The 27,839-nt window shown below is 37.0% G+C and overlaps 1 protein-coding gene across 1 annotated transcript; it reads left to right on the top strand.

Moving 5' to 3' along the window:
• Positions 1 to 1,084: 1,084 nt before the first annotated feature.
• Positions 1,085 to 25,434, top strand: MYCT1 (MYC target 1). Its single transcript, XM_032185770.1, has 2 exons — positions 1,085 to 1,215; positions 24,594 to 25,434. The coding sequence occupies exons 1-2, from the start codon at positions 1,164 to 1,166 to the stop codon at positions 25,124 to 25,126; spliced, it is 585 nt and encodes a 194-aa protein (XP_032041661.1). The 5' UTR covers positions 1,085 to 1,163; the 3' UTR covers positions 25,127 to 25,434.
• Positions 25,435 to 27,839: the final 2,405 nt, after the last annotated feature.

Genomic DNA, 27,839 nt, shown 5'->3' on the forward strand with positions numbered 1-27,839 from the left:
TGAACTTTGAAAACTGTTAGTCTTCCATTAATCATCCGTGTATTTTTGCTAAGTATTGAAATTCACCACAAAAAAAGTTTGTTAATTGCCTTAAAGATATATCTAAAGACTTGCATCTATTATTAGCAATATCTATTATTATTATATCTATTAATATTATAATAATTAATAATTATAATAATACCTATTGCATCTATTGTCAGCAAAAAGAGATAGTTAAAATCAGGTTCTACAGAATTTTTTACATATGTACAGCCATATATTTTATTGATTCCCATACATTTTATATTACTTATGTGTCTGTGTCCTCAAATATATTGTGTGCTTTATTATTATTATTATTATTATTATTATTATTATTATTATTATTATTATTATTATTATTATTATTATTATTGAGTGTTATTATTGCTATATGTTATATTTAGCAGTATTGCCTACAAATTCCATCTGAGATTTACCAGCACATTGTATTAAAACTATTCAAACAGTTAGCTCAAAGCCTGTTTGTGTTACAGAGAGCTCATAATTTAGAATGGGGTGTGGAAAGGAAAAGAATTAGCAGAGGAAATTTGAAGAACACTCATTAAAATAGCAATACCTACAGCTACACTGTCAGGCCTAGCTAGTTCCCCAGACAAGCTGAGGAACAATGGGAAATACTTTAAAATGCTCATACCCTGTATCAGTATACTAGTGAAACGGCATTTATTACAAACATCTTTCAAACATTTATTCCTTATAGAAAATTACCACTGAATATAAATACTTCTGATTTTTTAAAAGAACGTCTTTAAGACAAAAAAATCAGTAAAGGGTAGAAAAACGAATTTGCATCTCTCTATCTCCAGCAGTTCTGGGGCTCAAACTGTTTTGGGGCAGGAGCAGATTTGGTATTGTTCTAAGTCAATTCACTCAGGCTGAGGAAATGACGAGAAGGAAACTATTCCTCTGTCTCAGGAACCATGTGGGGCTCTAAGATAAGGCAAGCAATTGCTAATTTGAGTCCACAAGCAGGAAATGTGATACATCTATTTCCTTTCAGACAAACAAAACAGTTCCCTGGCAGCACAAAAGCATTGCTTCTACCCCTAAATCTCAAACATTCAGAAACTTATTGCTACACTGTGGAGATATAATTTTGTATCTATCATTTGGATGTTATGGATAAAAACAGCACTTACTCTCTGACCACATGGCCACCAAAGTTTTGGGGTAAGCTTTCTGTTTCTTTTTCTAGAATATCATTAAAGTAGATGCTGAGTTTCACTGTTAATTGCCTTAAGAAATACATCTAGAGAATGCAAGCCTTAAGTTTGAAACAAAAGGTAATGAATAAATTTTGTCAGTATTTCTTGCAATGTGAAAGGTTTTTTCCAAATATTTATTAGACAATAAATCAGTCTAGACAAAAAAACAGATATTTATTAGACAAAAAATCAGTTTTATCATGATTTTTGACAAATCAAGACAGCAGAAACCGCCAGGACAGAACTGATTGTTTGACAAAGTCCATTACTGAAGTCAGTGAAAAGGTGTCTATTGACTTCAGTGTGTTTCAGATCAGGAAGACATTCTCAACTGTTTAATAGATGTCCTTAAATAGTAGACATGATTTGTTTCATCTTCTGACAAAAGAAATGGCAAACACTAAACATGTTGCAACCTCTGGAATACACTCTTAATCTTCCAGAATGTAAAATGAGCAGTAATTTTTGTGGTGTCTCATGATCAGATTTTCCTTAATTATTCCTCAATGAATATTTTGATAATCCTCTATTATGACTGTTTTCCTTCACCCAGACCTGGAAATGGTGCATTAACTGATATGTATACAGTGTGTACTGGTAAGATATTTCATATTGAAATTCATTTGAGGTAATCACATTCAGTGACCTGATCTGTGGATTCTGTGGAATCCAGACTCTGTGGAGACTATTTCCATTCAAAAATGCTCTATCAAGATATATTTAGCATTAATATGTATTACCGTTTAGTGGGTATTGTTAGTGTGGATCATATCATGTATTATGTGGATCATATTTATGTCTATTTTATTATTGTTATAGAGCCTTTCATTATTGTTAATGACCCTTTCAAGAATCTGTGAAATATCTAAAGCTAAAAAATAATATTCATTAGCAACACAGGGCTTTTGCTATATAGAAGCACCCTGGGAAAAGAGTTGAAAATAACACTACAAGAAGATTTAAAGAAGTTCCTTGATTTCCTTAGTATATGAAGCAGGAGTCTGTGGAATGCCAGCCACATGTTTCCTGCACTGACACATATATTTTCCTATTGGGAGACCATGAGCAACTCATTTCATTTTTGTGTCTTGGGCTAGAAAGTGGGATAATCATACTGAATATCTTTGAGAAATACTTAGAGATTAACTGAAGAAAAAAAAAATATTGTTATTAATGTTTAGTTTCTTATAGTCTGATGGACTTTGAAGAATAACTATAATTTTTGTATTGTGGAACTACATATAATTCTAAAATGTTTCTTTCAGAACAAAAAAATTGAAGTGCTTTCATCTGTACTTTAAGAATCTTTGTGTACAAGTTGCTGTCCCTTGTTAATGCAGACTTAATTTTATTCTGAGATAAATTATTGTTTCACACTCAAGTAAATATTCACATGAAACAGCAAAGTTATAAAAACTCTAAGAATGAGCTATAACACAGATTGTGGGTAAGGTGTTCTCCATTTTCATGAACAGTCAAAAAAAAAGGATACAAAAGGTACTTAAAAAGTGAATATTTAATTTTCACAGCATGCAGAGCATGGAAGTGACTCCATTGGTGCTGCTGTTACACACTTTAATTTACCTCTCAGTGTGCCAAGCACTGGTCTTTCAATATGAAGGGCTGTATTTGACAACACAAAGCAACACATTCATGAGCACCTTAATGTTGAAAAGGCCAGTATTACCTCTCACCAGCATTACCCATGTGGCTTGCCAGGGACATATATCCCTGATTACCTCCCTAGCCCTGATTACCTCCCATTTGCTTGTGCTCCAACAGCAGATGAAACTTTGTAAAGAGCTCACACCATCCTGGAAAGTAGAAATCTCTTGGGTTCTTCTTGTATTTTCTGATACAGTTAGAAGAGTTAATAACATTTATCCTTCCTTTCCTTTAGATTCCTATATGATTTCTTAATCATATACATTAGATTAGGGAGGGACACAATCTAGTTCAGTATATAGTTAGCATCAGAACTAAAAGACTGATGTAACCTCACTGTAAGAAAACATCTCTTACAAAGATAGAACTGTATTTGCTGACATCCTTGGAGATACATGAGGTAAAAATAAAACTGTGCATAATAGGTATAAATATGTATACTTTTATTAAATGGGAATGCAATATTTGAAACTATGATTTCAGGATAGGGTTTGAAGCTATGATTTTATTATTTATTTTATTTTATTTTTTTCTAGAATATGTTTTCCAGTCTGTTACACTGTTTTTCTAGGCCACCCACCATGTATGAATGCATTACCAAGATGCAGATCCTTTTCCTTGTGTAGGTGACTTCTCAGTAGCTCTCCTAGACTCAGCCAATATGTAAATTTTAGCATGTGTGTAACAGCTTGCTGAGAGAAAATAACTTTGTGGAGAAAAAATAGGTGCTTTAAAAATTGTAAGAGAAGATATTCATAATGATATTTAATTTCTTATAATATCCTGAACCACCTATTGTCTAACAACTGGTTCCCTACTCAGGAAAATACACAGGCATCCTGTTTTCTAAAGCTGTCTGGTTTCCAATGGTAACTTCACACAAAACATGTAAGAATTATTTTTGAACAAACTAATTTGTCCTCTAATTATGTAAATCATAAATTTACACACATGAATCATCTTACAACTGCCCCAGGCCACTATCTCATGTTAAAAATTTGTGTGATTAAACTGCATAGAAAAGAAAAGGAAAATATATATATATACATATATAAGATAATGTAACATAAAGCATACTATGTGAATTGCCTAAGTAGTCTAAATCTTCTATCTCAATTCATACCGATCCCTTAACACAATAATAAAAACAAAGCAATAACCCCCCCCAAAAAAAAGAACACTTTTTTTTTTTTCTTCTTTTTTTTTTTTTCAGATTCATTTTAGAGGCCTGAAGAGTCAATAGCATGCTTAGTTTTAGATCCTGCAGGCCAAGGAGTCTTAACTCTTCTGTTAAATTCAGTGAAGCCTGAATAGTCAATAGTGAAGCCTGAATTTAACAGAACTTCATTCTGTTACATTTTTGAAATGCTAAATTATGCAGCAATGTAAAACAGAAGGAGAAGTTTTGCTGGCCTAAAATAATCTTTGTGGGGAAAAAAAAAAAAAAAAAAAAAAAAAATAAAGGAATGATAAAGTGTTAGTGTTTTCTTCTAGTTTAAATTAATGAGTTTCATAATAGAACTCCTGACATTGTGAGCAAATATCTTCTGTGTAATATGTAGTGAGCATAAAGGCGGACATGTAGGTTGTTGCAGCCCCTGAGATTCTGATTCCTGTTTTGTTAGCCATTGCTCCCTACTACAGAGGTTGCACAGTCTACTAACACATACCTGATTTTTTTTTTTTTTTTCAGAGAAATTGGCTGAGCTACTGGAGAATGCAGAACATCTTTTTCAGGTGCCAGCTTTTATGAAGCTATGCAACCTCTGTATTCCCATAGTACATTAGTTTGGCAGAGGTAGAAGCACTTAAAGGCAGCCTCTGCTGAGCATTGGCATCTCATGGGAATGTAGACAGAGAATCTGCATTCGCTTTTTTTTTTTTTTTTTTTTTTTTTTTTTTGGCATTAGCTCAGTGAGAAATTCAGGGTTTGGTATCCATCCATCAACTACTAATCTCATTTTTTACTGTTTAATATAGTCTTTATTGAGTTCATTATGATTTGTAAGTTAACAGAGGAAGCAAAAATATTTCCATTTCAACCAGCAGTGCATTTCTTGTAATTCCTAAAAGCATTTTCAGTCACACAGAATTAAATACAATAAATGGCTTTTAGACAATACTGTTCCTCCAGTGTAAGTGGTAAAATACATTCAGATCAGGAAATTCAATTTAAATATTACGTTTGATGAATACGACAACATCAGAGAGAAAAAGTGTGAGCAGGTATTAATCAGCATAAACCTGGATCCCTAGACAATCCTTCAGTCTAGTTTTACTCAAGTATCTATTTAAGAAATGCAACATTACAATTTAATACCTTAAAAACATTAAGCCAATATTTCCCCCCCCCTGAATCAGAATCTAGGGTGTTATTTGTCTGGAATATGGAAAAATATTGTATGCCAGCTGGCTTTCAACATTTTAAGATTGAGAACTGTCTGGTATTGTCAATTTAAGCATTATCACTTGACTTTTGTAAGCTACAAACACACTCATGGTTTTAAATATAATGCCAAATTTTGTCTTTTCTCTCCCTTGTCTTTACCCAATGGTCTTCCCTCTATTAACATGTGTTTTTTTTTTTTTGCTTGAAAGAAATCGGTCTATATATTCTGCTGGAAAATATGGACAATAGTTCACGAAATCACAGAATGGTTGAGATTGAAAGGGGCCTCTGGAATCATCTGTTTCACCCCCCTGCTCAAGTAGGGACACCCAGAGTTGCTTGCCCTGGACTGTGTCCAGGTATGTTATGAAGACTGACAAACTGGGAGACTCCAGAACACCTCTGGGCAACCTATCAATGAGCATATATACTGTGTTGTGTTACTGGTCTAGCAATAATGGTGGTTAAGGACTTTGAGCCATTCTCTTTATGAATTGAAATACTACTTGTGAAAGGGCAGCATTGACACAGCTCTCAAACACTGAGAATTCTAACCTAGGTGGCCATGGAACATGATTTCTGTGCCAGTATTCCTTCACAGTCTGTAGTGAACTGTATAAGACTGTAGTAACAGTGTTAGACTAGAAGTAACAGTAGCAAATTCAAGTTGTACGTGTGACAAGTAGTATTTGGATAATTGTGGTGACCTGGTTAAGCCTGTTGGCTTCCTCTCTGACTGATGTGACAGGACATTTCCAGCATACTTACTGGGTGTTCTCACCTCATTCTCTGTTCTCCCTTTGACAAGTATCCCTTGGGTCTTGCCTGAGCAGCACCAGGTAAAAACTCCAGGAGCTGCCTTAACTGCCCTGCTGGAGATGTGGACACACAAAGATAGAATTTTGGGCTAGCCATGGAGCACCTGACAGAAGATTTGGCAGTAGTAGCTTCAACAGTTTTTGGCAGTAGTAGCTTCCTAATCTGATGGCTGGAAAAGACCAGCATAAAATAAAGAATTCCAGAGAGAATATATCCTGGAAGATAGGGCATTGCAGACTTGTAGGCTGACTTTGCAGACTTTGTCAGTTCTGAATTTCTTTAATGACATTATCTTTTTTTTTTTTCTTTTTTTTTTTTTTTTTTTCCAGTTAGTTAAGACAATATAGAAATAATAGAAAAAAATAACCAGTGAGGATAAAAACTAAGAGCCAAACTCTTCAATACAGCTTGAGTGAGAGGGAAATGAGTAGAATGGTACCATTAAGTGTTACCAGAAGAATGATTAATCCATATTGATTTGGTGAAGTCGAACATATCTGAAAGAATAGAAGTCAGAGTTTGTACTAATGCCTCCCTTACGTCACAGACAAACATATATAAAGAAAACGCAATCTTCATACTGAGTCTGCATCCCCCCTTCTGGCAAACAATGACTAAGTCTAGAGTGACAACTTTGCCACTCAGACTTCCCACAGTACCCTATCATGCACTGCCTTAATGACTCTGTGGTTTACTTAAGACTTGAATTTCAGAACCTCATATCTGGCTCATCAAAAATACTGAACTATTGCTTAGGACTTGCACTCAGGGCTTGCAATTTTAATTGTCACATGATGTGTGACAGTAAAAGACTCAACTCATGAGCAGATTTCTGATTTCATGATGGTGTTAGTATAAGAGACGATTGCTTGTAAACAACCTTTCCATCCACCTCTCCCACTTACCTTTTCCAATCAAATAAAAGGCTCAAACTTCCAGGTTTGTTATAGATTTTCCAGAGTCCTGCTGTGTGTTTATTATTTACCTAACTGTCCATCTTCTGACTAATGTTTTCTCCTTTATTTATTCAATCTGACGATTTGAAAAAGTAAAAGTTGTACATCTCCAAAGCTACCTTTCCATAGATATACCCTTAGGACCTCTAGTACCAAATGGCAGCTTTCCTTTCAGTCCCACTTCAAAGCAAAGTATATATTCTAACTGTAGAAAAAAGAGCTTGTTTTGAGCATGGAATCCAATGATGCCATTGATTGGTTCTGATATATGTCAGTGGCATGTGAACTTGGACAACCTAATATAAATGTAGTCTAATACATAGGATAATAAATAAAAAGAAAATTTTTATTAACATTTTTGCTTTAAATGGCTGAAAAATTAAACTGGTTGGAAAATAATTGCCTTGAAATCTTTCCCCTGTTTTCAGCCCAGAAAGTATTGATCAGGTGTGCTAATTAGAGCATTATTCCTCTAAAATATGTGTAGAATATTGTCTGCACTAGAAAATTCTGTTGTTTGTGTGAATGGTATAATTTCATAATATTGCCTACAGTACAGAAAAATGTAGAGTATGTTTACAGCCCTTTGTTACAGTCTGGTACGGACAGACCAGTCCTTCTGTATGCAGATTTCCCTGGCTCTATCAAATAGCACATCTGCAAACATACCTGTTAAGTGTTTGCTTAGCTGTGCAGAGTAAAGGTAATGCTGACATGTAGCATCTTCCTCTTCCTCCACCAAGAAAGTGCCCAATGCTGCCCCAAATTTTTATCCATTTCAAATTTAGACTCCCAAGGTAGCTGTCCTAACATGGAGTGTTATACATTGATTCTTCCCAAATTCACTGAGAAACTAGAAATGCTTTATTTTCCTATGATTAGCTTGAACTTAGAGCAGAGTGGCACCTCCAAAAGACATTACTGAAAATAAGCATAATGGGAGACAGATAAGTAGGGTTTCTGGAAGATAATACAGCTAATTTTTTTTCACATTTTGGGTGACTATTTGAAAAAGTAGAGAAAAGTACTCTGTGCTGCTTTGCATGAAAGTTGTGAAGATAAGACATTGAGGCAAAGTGTGACAGAATCAGACAGAAAGCTGATTCTGTTTTTGTAAATGTTTCCTGTAAATACACATATTTTTTCAAGTACATTTGTCTGAGGACTAGATGCACAACACACGTATAAAATATGACACATTTAAACAATTCTATGAAAGACAATGAAATCTCTCCATTAATATTAGTTACATCTTTTTAATGTTTTGTTTATTATCAGTCTTAAATTGAATGTGCCTACAAGGTCTTTCCCCAACTCCTCAGTGAAACATTACGACACCAGAAATTTAATAGTGGTGTCTTATTTTCAGATCATTTAACCAAAGATTTCATTTCAATGAGTGACAGTTTTTCATATTGATGAAGAATAATTGCAATATATCTGCATGGTGAAATTGCAGAAATCAGGACTGTGAAAATCCTATATAGCTCATCACGACATGAACCAGTTTTATTTTTTGTCCATCACATACACCACACCGTGGGACCCCAGTCAGACTCCAAGAACACAGAACACAGAAATGAATAAATAATGGTAACACTGATAATTCTCAGCTTCACCTGTACAGGAACCAAGACAGGCTTCTTTTTCTCCCCTTGGAAAGGGCTGTAGGGTTGTGCATCCTCCCACACCCAGAAGTTTCAGAATAATTTATGCTGCATCGTTTTGGAAGCAACAGAGATTTCCCTGGACTAATGGCAATCTTTATTTTATTTTATTTATTTTATTTTATTTTATTTTATTTTATTTTATTTTATTTTATTTTATTTTATTTTATTTTATTTTATTTTATTTTATTATTTTATTTTATTTTATTTTATTTTATTTTATTTTATTTTATTTTATTTTATTTTATTTTATTTTATTTTATTTTATTTTATTTTATTTCCCTTTCATTGTGGTTGACTAAATACTAAACCATATGAAAATCCTCTGATAGAAATGTAGAAAAGGTCACATAACTAAAACCCCTGATACTTCTCAAGTGCTCAAGTGGCCAGAAGCTGATTTAAGTGGTCCACACAAATTTGATAATGATCATGATAACTAGAGGACTACTGGAGCAAAGAAGATCCAAATGTGCCACCTCTCCTCTCTCCTCTGGCTAAAGCTGTTAAGATCTCTGCAAGAAAGAGGGATCTACCAGGTCAAGGTCATTAACAGATCTTCCTGTTTCTGGTTAGCCTGACCACAGCCTTAGCTGACTTGGGATGTGTCATGAGGCATCAGCAGAGCAGCCTGGGGTAGTGACTCAGACAGGACAAAGTTTTCATATAAATAGTGCTAATGCTGAGAGAAATGGCAACAAGGTTGTGGGTTTAACTGTACAGCATGTGATGGTGAGGCATTAACAATGATAGCAAACAGCATGGTGTGAACATCAGTCCTTCAGCGGCAACAATGACAGCAATTAATCCTTTTGTTCTGTAACACTTGGGGTCTCCAGCTCCTTCTGTGAAGTCCTCAGGGAATATGCCCATAAAAAAATGAGAAAATAATCTATGAAGTGTTATGTAATAAAGAGGAAGGTGTTGCTCATCTTCCCCGTTTTATCTTCAGGATATGTCTCTGTCTTCCTCAACTTTATTTGAGAACAAATTATTTGAATGACAGATTTTCAGCTAGATTTCTTATTCATGTGGCAATTTTACTGGAACTGCAGTGCTTTTGTGCTTCATTGTCTTCCAGTGTTGTTGAAGAGCACCTAAAGCAGCTAAGCCAGAGATGCTCTGCTGTACCTTCTAATGCTTATGCTGGTGCCAGACTACTGCAGGAAGCCAACACTTTCTCTGTTTCGTCAGGGACAGAAGTCATATACCAAATCTAAACATATTCTTCCCACAATGATTTCTCTAGGAAACAGAACTATTTCTTAGTCTTATGCCATGTTTTATTTTTTGGCTTGCTGGCTATATTCTGGAGTTACTGTTTTCTATTGACTACTGGACCATTACCATTTTATATAAACCCCATATAAGAATTTATTAGATAAATCATATACATTCTTCACAAGGTTCAGGCTGACCACACTATTACAATTTTAATATAATGGTATTTATTTTGCTGTCAGTTAAGTAAAAGATTTGATAAGCATGTGAAACAATCTCTTGCATTACTGAAGCATTATATCAATAATCAGTCCTTGCATTCAGGGAGCTAATATGTAAATCCTTTCCAAGATCTTATGTGCAGGCTTGTCAGAGAGATAAAAGTATATATTAATGAGGGACTGATTTTTTTCCTTGACATTCTTCTGGCAAACCCAAAGAAATAAGTATTACTACAGATGGATAAAAACAACAAACTGAGGAGAAGAGACCAGTCTTATACTTACATGTTGTCTATTCAGATCACAATTTCTTCCCTGTGTATAAATTATTCTTTTAAAGTGAATCTGTCATCCTCAGGCTGTGTTTTGTTGCCTCCTAGTTACTGCTTCTTTCCTCCTTTCCTCTTCCCCCACTATACAACCACTGATTTATCAAATGCTTAACTATATTTGGCAGGAAGAATATAGATCTAAGGTGTGAAGAGGCAAAGTTTCTTCATAGTATTATTTAATTAATCAAACACAAAGTGTATACACATTTTGGCAGGTACACCCACTATATTGACTGTGTATTGCTGCTTGTTGTCGCATGAGCCAGCTGCCAAGAAAGTCATGTTTTATTTATCCACTGAATCCAGAAATCTCATCTTTGGGAAATTATATATATGTCTTCTTCCAACCACCATGGCAGTAAATGTCTTGATATCAGCAAAGACATAAAGAAGTATCTTCCTTGTGTACTTTTTGATAAAGACAAACCCCACATAGCTGTATGTTCAACTGTTAGAGCCTTGCAAGATTTCGATTCAGAGGTGTTAGTCTCAGCAAATTCTGGGTGTGCTCAGTTCTTCTTGTAAGAACTGTTAGAGGCAAATACTCTATTTATATTTTATACTCAATTTCCCATTTTGCCATTGTAGCTCATTCAACCAGGAACTGAAAATCTTTGTGAGCCAAATGAATGGTTGTGAGTGGTGTCATCTTCCTTGCACAGGAGATTAATATGAAGTTTGCAGATGGCATGAGATGTCCACGATCAAAAAAAGAGCACAAAATAAAATCAAGATTCAAGAATGACCCTTTTTGTCTTTGTAGGATTTTTATAACCTTATCCCTTTCACTGGGAAAATAAATAAATAAATGAAGTATGGACATTACAGTCCATACTGACTATGGCACATTTTCTTACTTTTCAAAGCAGAAGTTTCACTTTCTATGCAGCCTTAATAAAAGGTACATGTACTATAAAATACTTAAGTTTTAACAGCCAATTCAAAGTTGTGCTCCTAAAAACTCTTAAACAATGTAAATGTAATCTACTGCATTCTTGGGATGCAGTAGATTTGTTTCCAATATGATTAATAAATCCCTTTCTGTCTGAGGAAATGAAAAAGAGAATTAGGAGATTTTGATTTTTATGTATTGAAAAACAGGACAGTTGTAACTTCACTTATTTGTTACATAGCTTCAATAAAAACATCAACGATACAAATATATACAACATTTTTATGAAATAATGGCTAGAAAATTTTCAGCAAAATAGTTGGGAGAGAAAAAGAAAAGGAAAACAAACAAACAAAACAGACTGTTCAATGCAATGCAAAAACTTCTTAAGGGTTTTGTACGTGTTTGCTAAAGGAAACAACCAAGACATTTTCTGCTTCTCAACAGAGGCCTCTACTTGATTCAGTCATCTTATTTGCTGAAGAAAATAAATTCACTGACTCAGACATTTGAATTCCCAATCCAATATCTTAACACATGCTTATGTGATTGTCCTGGTTTCAGTTAGAACAGAATTAATTTGACCATTTAACCATCCTCTCCTCATTTTAAACCCTTTGTTTTAAAAGTTATCTTATATTGATGCCGTCTCTCAGTTACCCAGGGTAATGCAGGCAAAATACAAATGAAGAAGGAGACTATTGATGGCTCAGCTGATTGAGATGTGCAGAAGTCTCTGGTAAGCAAAGCTTGGACCAGACCTTGCACCTGGAGCAAACAGAGCCCAGTGCAAGCATAGCCTTCCAGACACTGCTGGCTCATGTGAGACAAACATCAATGTCTCACTGCACACCAAATCTCCATCCTGAATCATCTGCCCTGGATCATCAAGAGTTGACTAAAAGTCCAGATCAGTAATAATTCCAGTTAGAAATCATACCAACATTTATCAGCTTGTGGTTGCACAGATGGTCACACAGGAAGTACTGGGAGAAATAAAGCTCAAATTTCTGAACTACAGATAGGTAACTGCAGAGTGCGGTACTACCACGTACGAACACATTTAGGTATTCTCAAAATTACATATTCATGGTAATACTTGTTCCCCAAGGAAGATAAATGTAGCAGGAGGTTTATTTATTTATTTATTCATTTAGCATTACTGGATACAGATCAGGTATTTCTGTAATGAAAAATGTAGGAAAATATTATTTAAATAGAGATCCCTCTTCCTGCTACCAGAACATGTGTTTATTGAATATTTTAGATTATTATTCATCGAAGTTCACAAACAGCTCCTCTTCCTTCCATTCTTCAACTTTGTACAACTTTCTTCATTTTCACCTAAAGAAGGATGGACATATCAAAACAAACAAACAAACAAAAACCTACAAATAGAACACTAAATACTATTTTCATTAAAGGCTATTTTTGAACAAGCAATACACAAGTTAAAGCTGTCAGTAGAAAGCAAAATATTCTGTGCCACTATCTCAAAGGCAGTAGCGTTTTGAGTGAAAAGAGCTGCTTTTGAGAAGCTTTACCATTTTGGGCCCCATTAGATTTCCTACATACCTGCATCTTGGCAGAAGCTGTGTCTGTTTCTTTCATTTTGTCAGCACTAGCATATATGATGGACATTTACAATGGAGCTAAAAGAGATGGAACTGTAAAAAGGAGATTCCTACACTCCTGGAAGCAGCTGAGCAGCCCTGAGCAACAAGGAGCAGAAACAAGGCCTCTTGACAACAGAAGGAGACACTTATGCCCCAGCAGCAAACACTGGAGCACTTTGAAAACATTCTGCATTGAGAAACACTGTTTGTAGGATTTATGAGACAAGCTGAAATGTGGTTATGTTTTTTTTTTTTTTTTTTTTTTTTTTTTTAAACACACCTTGTCACTCTGAGTTTTCTCCCTTTTAAGATATTCGACTTTATGTTCTAGTAAGACTTAAGTTATCAGTATGAACACTTCTTGTCCTTTTGTGTATTTTCACAGTAAGAACAAGTGTATCCTGATACTGTGTTTCTTTGGTCTCAGACCACATGCAGCAGAACTGCTGTGGTGGGACTGAGGATGGTTGTAAATTATTCCTTACACTAGACTTCCCAGTAACTTGGAAATAAATAAATAAATAAATAAATAAATTAAGGACTTTGTTCTAACTTTGGATTTCTTCTGTTTTCTTGAATGTAACTTTCTTTTGTTTTCTTTAAGATTTACTCCTTAATTTTAGGAATTTCAATAAATTGTCCTTATAATATTAGGATATCACTCTAGTCAGCCATGCTCTGACCATATAGGAAAAGATTTTATTCTCAGGATCTGTAAAATAATCTTATCAATTACATAATAACTATAAAATCATATTGCACTCTGGCAAATTGTGTTTTACTGTTTAGCTTAGTTTTATGCAGAGGACATATAGCTTTGGCCTGTGCTCTGGTGTTGTGATGCTGATAAGAATGCCTTGCCAGAGGACTGTTTGCTGCACAAGCAAAAAACATCACAATTACATTACTATCTTTGTAACGCATTAAGAATTATAATGAAACCACACAGTAACAAAGTTTCTATCTCTGCACAAAGAAATCTTTGTTTTATATAGTTTGTTGTACAAACAGGTATAAAGTTGTACAAAGGTATGAAATTAAACATGCTGACATCTCCATCTTAGATGTTTCCTTCTGATTATTACAGGTACTCTTTATTTATAATTCTAGTAAAACTCAACTGCCAGTAATATCAATGGACCATTATTACCTCTGAGTTGGTTTATAGGATTTTGAGATAGCATATCCCACTGTTCTGGATTTTTATCATGATGAATGATGGTATTAGTAAACAAAGAAGATATCCTCTAATGCATGGAGTTCATTCTGGACATGGCTGGGTAGCAAGAAAGAGGAATTTAAGAACAGAATTAACATCATGTTAATCATGTTTCACAATAAGTACATATATTTGCAAAGAAAATCTGTACAAACTGTACTTCACTAGACTAATAAATACATGTATTTATTTCTGTTGTGCCGCAGTGTACCCCACTTTCAATGCCTCTGCAAAATGCTAGTTCTAAAGTGCTATGGCAGCATAATTCGGAGTCTGAGTTTTCAGATACTATTAAGTTCTCCTTTACCCTTCATCATATGCTCATTGTTTAGGTTTTCTGACACCCTATTTTGAGTAAGGTATTTTATGTACTGTTTAGACTTCCACCATGAATTTCCAGCAGAGGGCAATCTTGTTCCTATGTTGGTGGAACATTTGAGAAAAAAACCTACTAGTAAACTGCTGTTCCTTCTGCAGTTCAAAAGGGGGATTAATCCAAGGACATGGACTATGCAATTTTTTTCCTTGTCATTTACTTAATAAATTTTCAGACACTTCTGGAACTTATCTTAACTTCTCAAAGAATATTTTAGAAACTGCACAAAAATTACATCTGTATGGGCCTTGAGCTGTCATCTATATTACTTTTGTTGTTTTGTTTTGTTTTTCCAAGACAGGATTGACTACATTACAAAAAACCTTGATTAATACATATTTTTAGAATCTTTAATGTGTGTACATGTGTTACCCACCTGGAATGGTTCTTAGCTGTCCTCATCAATAGAAACACATTTTGAATTTTAAATTTGAATTTCCCTTGCTTTATTTTAAACCCAGTACTTTTTTACCTGATCTGTAGCAGACATAGAAACTTTATTTGCAGCAACAGTTCATTTAATAGAAGTGGGAGAATTGCTTTTAATTGCTGTAGAAAAGGATCTAGCAATAGCACAAGATGACATTTCTGACATTCTGACAGCCTAACTATCTTGTTTTATTAGTTCTTGTGTCCCACACAGTCTGCCTTTCAGCTTTTTTATCCCCCTCCCCCTCCTGCCCCAACAAATTCTGTTTTCTACACCTATCTTCATCTGGTTGCTTTCTGGATGCCACAGTTACCTGAATCACCTTGTACTGTAGACAATTATTCTCTCCCTCTTATCACAAGTGCTGTGTGACCTTTCTTAACGTTTGCCGTGACTAAGATCACAGCTGGCTGCTTTCACAAAGCAAGTGATTCGCCCACCCAGCTGAATCATGGGCTGCCTACAAATGATTAATGAGCGGCTGGTTTGCTAATACAATTAGTGACAACGATAAGGAAGATAGTAGTGTCAACACTTGTCAGTTACAGAGAAATTGTTTTTTTTCTGAACTCAGCATGACAACAGCAGCACAGGAGTTGGCTTCTACTGTCAGCCTCAGCCTCAAGTTAAGTCTTCTTAGAGTTCCTAGAGCCAGAATAAAATCTTTGGTACTTCAAGTCAGTTGAGATCTTCTGTGCTGGGAAAAAGTGGTGGCTGTTTGGGTGTAGGGTATTTTCCCTTTCTACACACTGCTTGGGATGCACGAGGAGAAATAGCTGCAGCCTCTCCACCTTACACCTGCACATTTAAAGGGGGCTTACAAAAAAAGATGGAGAGTGACTTTTTTCATAGGCAGCTAGTGATAAGACAAAAGGGAATGGTTTTAAACTAAGGGAGATGTGGTTTAGATTTTATTTTAGGGGGAAGTTCTTTACTCAGAAGTTGTTGAGACAGGTTGCCCAGAGAAGCTGTAGATGCCCCATCCCAAAAGGTGTTCAAGATCAGGTTGGATGAGGCTTTGAGCAACCTAGTCTACTAGGAGGTGTCAACCTGTGGCAGGGGGGCTGGAACTAGATCATCTTAAGGTCCCTTCCAACCCAAGTCATTCTACTATTCTACTATAGCTGCAGGAAGATTCTATGAATTTGTTAAAATTTTAACAGATCTTGGCTACTGCTGTTTGATTTTGCACAAATTGGACTAAGTTACAAACTTGCACTGTTGATTGTGATGAATCTCACTTCAAAATTCACCAAGACTCCAGTAAAACAGTATCTCAACCATTCTTACTAGTCAGGTTACTAGCTTTGTCATTCATAAGTAAGTGCAATTCATACCTAAATACGCTAGCTGGTGCTCAACGCTAAGCTGTGCAATAGCCAGGAATGTATTCCCATTCTGGTTTGTAAATCTTTATACTGTTTTTTTGTCTCTGCCAGTTGTCAAGGTCTTTCACCTCAGGGACAAAGCAGTGCGTGTGTGTATAAGCATGTGTGCATGTAGGGGAACTGCTTACTTATTTGGACAAGTTTTGAGTCACTGGCTTGTGGCATGGCATAAAGGAAAGAGTTCATAAAAATGTGAGATGGAAAGAATTTAAATGGAACAAAATTTAGAATTCTCCTGTTTAGATGAAAAATATAAAAATATCTCATTACCACCATACAACATGGTAGTATGTTCTGATACTTTTCATGTTTGTCACTTCTCTGTCACTTCTGAGGGACAGAGAAGAACCAAGAAACATTGACACTTTACTAAGCAACAAGAAAATACCTGTGAACTGTCTCAGAGAAATTCGGAGGGTCCTCTAAAAAGGTGATGCATCCATTAACTCAGCTGAAGTGTCTCTATACCAATGGAAAGTGTCTTCTATACATCATGGAAAATGAGCAGGAGTTGGAAATCACAGCATGCTCACAAAACCATAACCTAACTGGTATCACAGAAGTGTGGTGGGACAAATCACACAACTGCAGCACTGTAATTGAGGGCTACAAGCTTTTCATAACAGAGAGGAAAGGAGAGATAAGGATGTTTCCCCCTATGTTAAGGAGTGGATACATTGCAAAGAACTACGTCAGAAACAACCACAAACAGGTTGACAGCCTGGGAGTAAAAGTTAAGGACTGGACCAAAAAGGACTCTGTATGGTTGGGGTATATTACAGGCTGCCTGATCAAGGGAACCCTGTTGCTGAGGCCTTCCTGCTTCAGCTACAAGAAGCACGATGCTCACACACTCTCATCCTGATGGGGGATTTCAGCCACCTGGATGTCTGCTGGGAAAGCAGTGTAGCAGGCTGCAAGCAATCCAGAAAACTCCTGGAGTGTGTTGAGGATAGCTTCCTGGGCCAGGAATTGATAAACCGATCAGAGGAGAAGTGTTACTGGATGCAGTGCTCACCAGTGCAAATAAAGTCATGAAAGAGTTTAAGACTGGTGTCTGTCTGGGCTGCAGAACCTACCCCCTGGTTGAATATTTGATCTCAAGGAATATATACCTGGCAAAGAGCAAAGTCAGTGCTCTCAACTTCTAAAGAGAGAACTATCAGATGCTTTAGGAATAGTGAACGAGATCCCCGCAGACACTGTCCCAACACACAGGGGAACATGTAAGAGCTAGTAACTCTTTAAGGATGCTTTTCTTAGAGCACAAGAACTCTCCATCCCCCTGCATAAGAAAGTGGGCGGGGAGGGAGGGAACCCAGGATGGCTGAGCAGGGATCTGCTGGTCAAACTGAGGCACAAGAAGGAAATGCACAGGAAGCGGAAGTGGGGACATGTGGCCTGGGAAGAGTACAGGGATGCTGTCTGGATGTGCAGAGATGGGATCAGGAAAACCAAGGCATAGAAGGAACTAAAATTGATGATGGATTCAAAGAATAACAGGAAAGAATTCTGTAGTTACATGGGTCAAAAAAGAAAGGCCAAGGAGACTGTACCCCTTCAGATAAATGAGAAAGGAGTAATGGTAACAGTAGACGTGGAGGAGGCTGAGGTGCTCAACAAATGCTTTGTCTCTTGCCATTCTTCAATGGCAGTCAGGCATCTCATGTCACTGCATCAACAGAGAGGCCAGCAGGTTGAAGAAGGGGATTGTCCCCCTCTGCTCTGCGTCTTGTGAGGCCTCACTTGGAGTACTACATACAGATCTGGGGCCCCCAGCACAAGAAGGAAGTGGACCTGCTCTAGCAGAGCAGGAAGGCCACGAAGTTGATCAGAGAGCTGGGGCACCTCTTCTGTGAAGACAGCCTGAGAAAGCTGGGGATGTTCAGCTCAGAAAAGAGAGAGCTCTGGGGATACCTCACTGTAGTCTTCTGATACTTAAAGGGGGCTTATAAAAGAGATGGAGAGTGTTTTTACACATGCAGATAGTGATAGGACAAAGGAGAATGGTTTTAAACTAAAAGAGGAGAAATTTAGGTTAGATATCAGGAAGAAATTCTTTACTCAGAGCACCCTCTGAGTACCAGCAAGGTATTGGACCAGGTTTCCCAGAGAGGTTGTAGGATGCTCTGTTCCTAAAGGTGTTTAAAGCCAGGTGGTTGGGTTCTTGATAACTTGATCAACACGGAGTCAACATTGGATCCCTGCCAATGTTGGGGGTGTTGGAACTAGATGATCTTTGAGGTCCCTTCCAACCCAAGCCATTCTATGATTCTATGATCCTATGATTCCATAATTTCTTACAGAGTTGAAATCAAGCAGCTTGTATGTGATATGTTCTGTAAACAAGCTTGCTGATGTCCCCGTAAAATAAAGTTTGCATGTCATATAAAATGCCTCATCCTAGTTTTAAGTAGGTGGAAGAAAAAGCAAATGGGAAAACTACTCTCAGTTTTTGAAGTAAATAGGAAGGATCTTGCACTAACAGAGTATGAGTAAAGCATCTCTATAAAAACCTGAGTTTGGATCAGAACAGTGCCATACTTGACTGACAAACTACCTTACCATGTATCATAACTTTGAGATAAAGCTACTTAATTATTTCAGCTTTAATAAAGCAACAACAACATCAAAATATTAATAGCTCCAAAACATAAAGTAGATTGCAATATTTGTAAGTCATCTACTAGATATTAATGATCTACTAGACATCTACTAGATATCAAATGTATAGGCATCATCTTGCTGTAGGGGTGTTTTCTACGTCCTTGTGCTTAGTGACAGCATGAGGAGAACAGATGTTAAGAAGGCTGGCTGGTTCTTTATTAGTTGTTGGCAATGATGCAGTTCAGATTCAAGTCATACGTACACAGCCTGGCTAAATGATGCTATTCTACTTCTCTGTTCCATGCATACAATTCTTTTGGCTCTCTCTCCCCACCCCCATCATGATTCTTACCCTTGGAAGCTCTCACTGAAAATGCTATTTTCATGATTTTGAAAGATACTACTTAACTCTTCATGTATTTGTCCAGTTGAAAAATTTGCAAATGTGTATTTCCTTGCAGGGTAAGGAAAATCTTGTGTCTGCCTTAACTTTTCACACTGGTTAATAGATCATAAGGCTATAGGAAATATGCAAGTCCAGGGGATTTCCTGAGTTCAAGGAGCAGCATGTTTCTCCAGCCTTTATGCAGCCAGAGATAATGACAAGAGAAAATTTTTCTTGGGAAAATTCTTACATTTTAGTCGAGCAAAATCCTCAATGCAAATGTGTTTTAAATTCAAAGGGATGTCTTGCTATCTGTTGTGGTTCATGAAAATGAAAGGAAAATGAAAGCCTCACAGAAATAAGATATTGACCTGAGTACACATGCAAGGATCCTGTTAAGCTCCATGGTAGAGGCAGGATCCTCCATAATGAAAAGAAAATTTATTTCCTGAAGAGTTTGGCTGATCCAGGGACTTACAAGTCAAAGTAGGGATTATGTTAATTTTTGGTGAGGTATACCCCAAGGTATACCTTCTCAGAAGATTTACAGATTGGTATAAGCCCTCTTTGTCTGGCCTTACTACTGTTGCCCAAATTGGATGGAAAGAACTTGTTTCAGGGCCATAACTAGGAAAAGTACCTTATCAGCCAGTCTATTATTTTTACTTATAACATGTCCAAATTTCTTGTGTGGTTCTACAGAGTATTAGACTGTCATCTTGACAGGATGTATACTATAATATAACACTTCATACATACATCTCATGGAATTTTATAAAAAGGCTCAAAGCCAGCTACAACAACCAAGAAAAAACTTTGCATAGAAAAATCTTGCACTGTATAGAAATAGAAAAGGAAAAAGGAAAAAAAAAAAAAAAGAGAGAGAGAAGAAAAAAAAAAAAAAAGCCTTGCAAATCTGTAGAACTGCCTTTGATTCTGCATGTAGAAATTCATGAGGAGAGAAGAGAAGGAATTCAGGAGTTGCCCAATATGGACAAAAGTTGGGCTGATAGATACATGTTAGCTTGGCATTCAGATCAAGGGTAACCGCTAGGAGACATGGGAGTTAATGTGGGTTCCAAACCTTCCACATTTTGACATGGACATATTGGAAGGACCACAGATAAGAAAAATGATGTAGCTCAGATATTCAATTGTTAAACATGCAGCAGGCTTGTGTTATGTTAATTTCTTTATATCCTTTTATTTCTGGCTTTGTACCTCAAAGTCTGTCTTTTCTTGTTCTTAAAACAAAACAAACAAACAAACAAAAAAAAAAAAACAAAACAACAACAAAAAAACACCCTTAATTCTTCATCTCAGCTGGTATTAGAGGTCAGGTGTTATGGGTCAAAGCCGGTAAAATTGGTGAGATGATGTACCCAATCTTTTCAATAGTAACATAAGCAAATAAAGTGGAAAGTGTGAGCAGCCTGAGAAACATACATCTCAAAACATATTTAGGGAACCAGCACCAAAGGAGCTATTGTCAGCATTCCTACCTCATCCCCCCTTTTTTTTCTCCTTTTTCTTCTAAAAAGCAGCTGACAGAATGACTTGCATAGCTCTCAGCAAGCTATAGGGTATTATAATGGCTCCATAGGAGATACATCCTGGTAGTATTGCTCTGACTTTCTTGAAAGGCTTGTTCTGTCCTGGCACTGCCCCGATTAAGGAAGAGAAAAACAACTCTGTGAAAGCCAGCTGTTCCCCTCAAAATCCCAGGTGCAGCAAGTCCCTCTCTGCCTTTGATCTTTTCCTCTGTTTTGTAGTATTTTCTCCAATGCACCTCAGGGCTGTGATCACTGGACGTTCTAAAGAGGAAATCAATGGGCATAGATTTACAATTCTTCAGTGTAAGTTTTTAGACCTGAATTACATTTCAGTGAAATTCATCCTCTGCAGGGAGTCAACAAAAAGTAAGTTTGGCTTATTAGTGTGCCCCCACAGTTCCCACTGATGTCAGGGAGAGTCTGGGAACAGAAAGAATAAAGTACCTGTAACTCATGGGTCTACTGATATTTCTATAATAGGAACCAGAAGGATTAAATGTGGGTACAAACTGAAATGAGAGCATATGGGGAACTGCATGGGGACAGCAATAATCAGTGTCAACCCAGCTGAGTTTCCCCAGGGAATAATTTGACCCTCTATTTTTGCATTCAAATACAGAGGTAGAAAAATAAAAGAATCAAAGAAGTTAAAGTAAATGAAGACATTATGAAAAGGGATAATTGTTTGTGCTGTACCTCCAGCACAGGGGAAGAGCACGTGGGAAGGAATGAAGAGCTACACTCAATACTTTTGTCAATTCCTTCATCTGCTTTTAACAGTGTGAAATGCCAATTTGATCATGCAGGTGGTGAAAATTATGCCTAGAGGGATGCAGGGACAAACTCTCACCATGGTGCACAGCAGCCCCACAGTCAGGTATGCTGGTGCAGCTTGCTGTGCTTCAGCTTACACTGGAGGATGCTGAGTCCCATAGAGGACCCCTTCTCTACCTCCATGCTGGAGTCAAGATACCAAGCAGGAGTGGGGTTGCTAGGAAGCAGCACAGCCCCCTGTGCCTGGGGTATTCCTTGGCAGTCTCAAAATATAACAATGTATCTAGCATTCTAGCCAAGATGTGAAATAAATCAACCTAAGAAAGGGTTAGCTCTTGGTCTACTCATGGCCATGGAAGGATGGGAGTAGGGGCATTCATACAGAAGCTCAGGCCCTTGCACAGGGCTGTCTGTCATTAGGACAACTCTTGGGCTCTATTCACTGGAGGCCACCAAAATCTGTCTCTCTCTTCCTCCCAGTATGAGAAGGAATTTGCAGTAACAGAAGGTGTTAAACACATTAAAACATCATAATAGCCTGCTCCTGACCAAAAAAAAAAAAAAAAAAAAGTGGCACACTAAGGCCTGCTGTGTCTCTGAAGATTATTTTATAAAGGGCAGAATCATTATGCATTTATCAGAAGGCCGCTGATGGTGACAGGGCTCTGATCTGTGGTCCAGAGTTGCAGTGCAGAATGCTGCTGCCTGTGGGTTCCTGCAGAAAGCTGACCAGACAATTGACCTTTGGCTGCAGAATACCCAATCAAGAGTTTCTTAGTTGTAAAAAATGAGGGCTTAAAGAAAAAAATTGTATTTTGGGTCAAGTCTGGTCCACCTCTGATCTGAGGGACAATAAACTGTTCCTAACAGCAAGCTGTGCTCTGCAACAATATCCAATGCTTTATGCCCCCAGACTTTACTTTATTCTGCCTTTTGCAAAGTGTAGTGGTCAGACACCTCTCTGAAAGTAGAGGTTATGAGCAAGTAACAATAGGATTCTATAGACATCCGAAATGCCAGTGGCTTAATTAGAACTTAAATTTTCTGGGCCTCCTGAAACTCCATATCTTTCCTGAAAAATACGAAGCAAATAAAGTTGGGTAGGAAATTCACAATGGTGTCAATAATACATGATAATGTTACTCTGTCTTAAATCCTTCACTGAAGGGTGAAAAGAAGAAGGTAGATAAGGAATTCCTTTCCTTATTCCTTTCCAATTACCTTTTTAACAGGAATGTTTCACAAACGTCATAACATAACACAGACAACAACGCAAACAGAATAAATATTTCAAACATTTATATGTCACTTTTTCACTCATTTCCTCTTTGCTCCACTGGTAGTCAACAGAGTTTCATCTTGTTTGTGATCCAATCCCTATTTGTATTTTTAGGGAATATATAAAGGTTTTGCATTCATTTGAGGCCTCATCCAGGATCAAAAAGATATGTCTAAATTTTTTAGTACACCAAAAAAAGCTGGTACTGAGTTGTAAATGACAAGTTTTCTGAAGCAACTAACCTATTCTTAGAAATATATGAGGAAAAATTCTTATTCTTCTACCTGGTGAAACCAGGTGGGGGAGAAAATGATCCTAGTCATGCTTTTTTATTTTCTGATCTCTTAATGCTTGAAAACAAGTATGAAAGAGCTAGAAATGTACTTTTCCTAATGGCAGATTAATGCATCTTCAAATTAGTTGTGGGGGATGGGAAATATTTAAGGGACTTAGTATTGCTAATGGTTATCTCTGACCTAAATCATTTAGGATATGGTAATTCACATTAATTACTAAGAGGATTTAAAGTCTCTTTTACTCAGCAGTAAAAGGCTGGGACGTGTTCTCATGTTGTAATAAATACAAGGCTTAATCCATTAAGAACATGGCAGAAGCTACATCTCAGTTGTAATAGGTGAGTTAGCAAACACGTACATGTAGAATATAAATATCTATAAAAAAGTCATCAAGTCTTCATTAATCCATACTTTATAGTGTTCACAGAAACAAATGTTTGGCGGTTTTACAGCACACCTTGGTGCTAGTGGGTGGCCATTTCTGAGATAGACTACAATTTTTCCTACCAGAGACTGGTAGGAAATGCAGTCTACTTTCTGAATGCTGTTGAATTAAGCAAATTAAAGAAAAAAAAATACCATATAGCACAGAAAAAGGAGGATGTTGATCTCTTCAGAAAGGGTTCAGGGGAGGGCCACAAAGTTGATCAGAGGGCTGGAGCACCTCTTTTATGAAGAAAGGCTGAAAGACATAGGGCTGTTCAGCCCAGAGTAGAGAAGGCTCTGGGGTGACCTTATTGCAGCTTTTCAATACTTAAAGGGGGATTATAAAAAAGGCATAGAACAACTTTTTGCTCAACCAGATAATGACAGGACGAGGAGAAAAGGTCTTAAACTAAAAGAGGGGAGATTTACATTACAGGTCAGGAGGAAGCTATTCACAATGATGGTGGTGAGGCACTGGAACAGGTTGCCCAGAGAGGTTGTGCATGCCCCATCCCTGGAGGTGTTCAAGACCAGGTTAGATGATGAGGCCCTGAGCAACCTAGATCTAGTGGGTGGTGTCCCTGCCTAGATGGAAGGGGTTTGGAACTAGATGATCTTTAAGGTCCCTTCCAACCCAAGACATTCTATGATTTTATGATACTATGATAGTATGACTTGCTGTGTTTATGCTGTAAGGTTCATGTGTTAGACACAAAAATCTTAGGGAGTGTTCATCTTTTAAGGAGGCTGCCATATTCAAATCATCTTCAAGCAGGGATATTTTTTCAGGACTAATGAATTAACTCTGCTGTGTATTTTTGCTGTATTTCAGAACAGATAACAATCGCCTTCACAGTGTCCATGGTGATTGGACTGGTGATTGGAGGGATAATCTGGGCCTTGTTCACTTGTTTGTCCCGTCGCAGAGCTAGTGCTCACATTTCCCAGGGGAGCTCTTCAGCTTTCAGTCGTCGGTCCAGACCTGCCTCCCACAGCCAAACTACTGGCAGGACTGGATTTTACCGTAACAGCAGCTGTGAACGTCGGAGCAACCTCAGCCTGGCCAGCCTCACATTCCAGCGGCAAGCCTCCTTGGAGCAAGCCAACTCGTTCCCTAGGAAGTCAAGCTTCCGTGGGTCCACCTTCCACCCTTTTCTGCAGTGCCCTCCCCTCCCTGTGGAGACGAACAGTCAACTGATCACCCTCACTCCCACCAACACAACCACAACCTTTGTGGGAAGCACCACCAACAGCTTAAGTCGACCTGAATTCCACTGGTCTAACAACAGCCTCCGCATCTGCCACTCCACACAAACCCCTCCTCCTGCCTATGAAACCATCATAAAAGCATTCCCGGACTCTTGAGCCAGGTCCTTGTTGCAAATACACATGGACATTTTAGGAAGAACCACAAATGTCTCATTTTTTTTGCACGCTGAAGATCTCTAAGAAGTCTCCAGCTGCTGTGACACATTGCAGAGGGGACGTACATTGCCAGGAGGCGGGTAGTGCTGATTTCTTAGAGCACTACGTCCCACTGTCCAAGGAATCACTCGTCTTTGTGCTGCCAGCTCTGATTTACTGCCTTACAACATGCTTACATATTTCTATCTCTGTAATGTAACCATTGTATCTTTTTCTTTATAGGAAACAAAATGTTGCCACACTTAAGAAAAAAAAAAAAAAAAAAGGAAAGAAAGAAAGAAAGAAAGAAAGATAATTTCTTCAAGAAATATAGTTCTAGGAATTACTCATATACAGATTTCTGCAAATTTCACTATTCTGTTCCTTTTTTTAAAAAACAAACAAACAAAACACATGTTCTGGTTCTATGTATTTTTTCCAAGGATATTAAACTTTCAGTGAAAACCTCCTATTAACCAAATTCAGAACAGCTTCTAAAGAAGAAACATTATACAAAGACCCCATAGGAGATTTGACATCACAGTCCAGTCCGTGGTAATATGTATCCTGTTCTGCTGATTGTAAAGGACCTTAAAACACTCTATATTAGGTCTGTTTGTATGAAATTCCCCACAGCATGGGAAAGATGGTGAGATATACTATGTTTCATGTAAAAAGAAGTTTCAAACAGCATAGCAAATGCTTGGTAACAATTATAAAGATTTTTCTGTCTGCAGCCTGCAGAACACATAGTCATTTTATCATTTTAAAAACCAGTAAGATTGCATGAGAGCAGAAATCCTGATATTTCATTTTCTAGTTCTGGTTATCAAGATAAGCGTTTCATGAATAATAACTTTTTAATTTTATTTATTTATTTTTAATTAAGTTACCTGTTTTGCTATGGGATTGCTCATTTCCTTATTTCAAATTGTATTTCTCAAATTTTACCATAGTTCAATTCTTCCTGGCAAGTTATTCACTGAAATGTATTTCACTAACACAGAAATTTAGACATCTATAGATGAATACTGGGATTGTACAATTAGCTAGAATATAAAGATAAAGATGGAATATTTACTTAAGGTTAACTTGACTGTTAATACATGTATTATGTCAAGCTAACCTCTGGTTTAGTAGAGACTAATTGCACCAATGTGAGAAGTTCAGGATTTAGAAATAGCACAGACAGATAGGGACTGATTTAGGTTTTATTATATCAGTTTCTTGATAAGTATTTCATGTTCAAATAAAGGGAAAAGGATTTCCATAAGTAGAAGAACAGTCCTTCTTCTTGCTTAGAAATAAGCCTTTTATTCCTAAAAGTGTTGGGCAATTACCAGTTGCAGAACCCCTGAATATGAGTAGTTCGCTCCTATGCTTCAGTAGAGAGCCTGAGTCCTCACCTTTCCTCTGGGAGGGAAAAGGATTCAGCAGCTTTCTAGAACAGGCAAAATGTTTCATATTTTACTTTGCAGGCTTTTGGTATCTAGCAGCATGCATCTCTCTACAGAGTTCAGCATCCCTCAAGCAGCACCACTACTGCAATCTTCCAGCTCCATACCTTTCCACTTGCAAATATTGCTACATTGAGCTTGCAAGCATTAGTTATTATAAGCTGCAATTATTACTTATTGTAAAATCAAATTATTTTGCATTTATTTACTGACTGTTTTTTGTTGCTTTATTTTTAGCGTGCAACATTTTCCCTTCTAGAGGGATGTATGTTATTGCTAGAAGAAAACCACTTACAGCGTTTACAGAGTTTCACTGCAGACACTATGGGTTCTAGTACACTGATGACTTACTGATAAGACTGTAAAACTGCATTTGTCTGATCACAGACTATGGACTTAAAACAATAGTCCTATGGAGAAAGAAAGTTGTGTTATTTTGTTCTTTAATAATATTTTTTCATTTACAGTTTTATTGAGTCTGGTGAACTTCATTGCATTCACAAGTACTTTTATAGTGTGCTGGAACTAGAATAGGTGAAGCCACCTATTCTGACATACCTACAAACAGCAGAGTTTAAGCCTGCTCCCTTTCTTTACTGAGTTTGGTGGACTGTTTGAAGAGACATCTTGGTGTGTACCCGGGAGGCCAAAACTGCTCATTCCTTGAGATAAATCATTTTAGACAAGTGATTTTTTACTTCCAGTTTATAAATGCACATTACATTATAGTAGAACTTTCCACAGCATATTATTGCTTGTATTATACTATATTTAGTAATCAATGTAGAAAGGGAAGCTTAAATGTACTGTATTTTTTTCTTCCTGAAATCTGCACTGGATATCAAAATATTTTTTATGTCCCCCAGATTAGGGGGATTAAAAACACAGGTTGTTTCATGCCTAATCAGTTTGGCGGTCAGATACCAGTTTAAAAAATATCTGAAATGAATGTTTTGCAAGCTCTGTAGAGGTTTCAGAATGTGAAATAAAGATGTTACAATCTCTCTCTCTCTCTCTCTCTCTTTTTCTGTTTTAAAAGATAAATATGTTGACTTGTATAAAAATAATACCTTAAATGGAAGTGAATTATCTTTAATTCTTCAAGCTCATATAGTTGGGAGTGTGAACAGTCTCCTCCTCTGCTGTGTGAGGAGACAGACCATGGCTGATGATCTTAAATGAAGAATATGCCACATGAGACCACCTTCCAAAGATTA

Source organism: Aythya fuligula, chromosome 3, assembly GCF_009819795.1.
Source record: "Aythya fuligula isolate bAytFul2 chromosome 3, bAytFul2.pri, whole genome shotgun sequence".
In the NCBI taxonomy this organism is placed as follows: Eukaryota; Metazoa; Chordata; class Aves; order Anseriformes; family Anatidae; genus Aythya; species Aythya fuligula.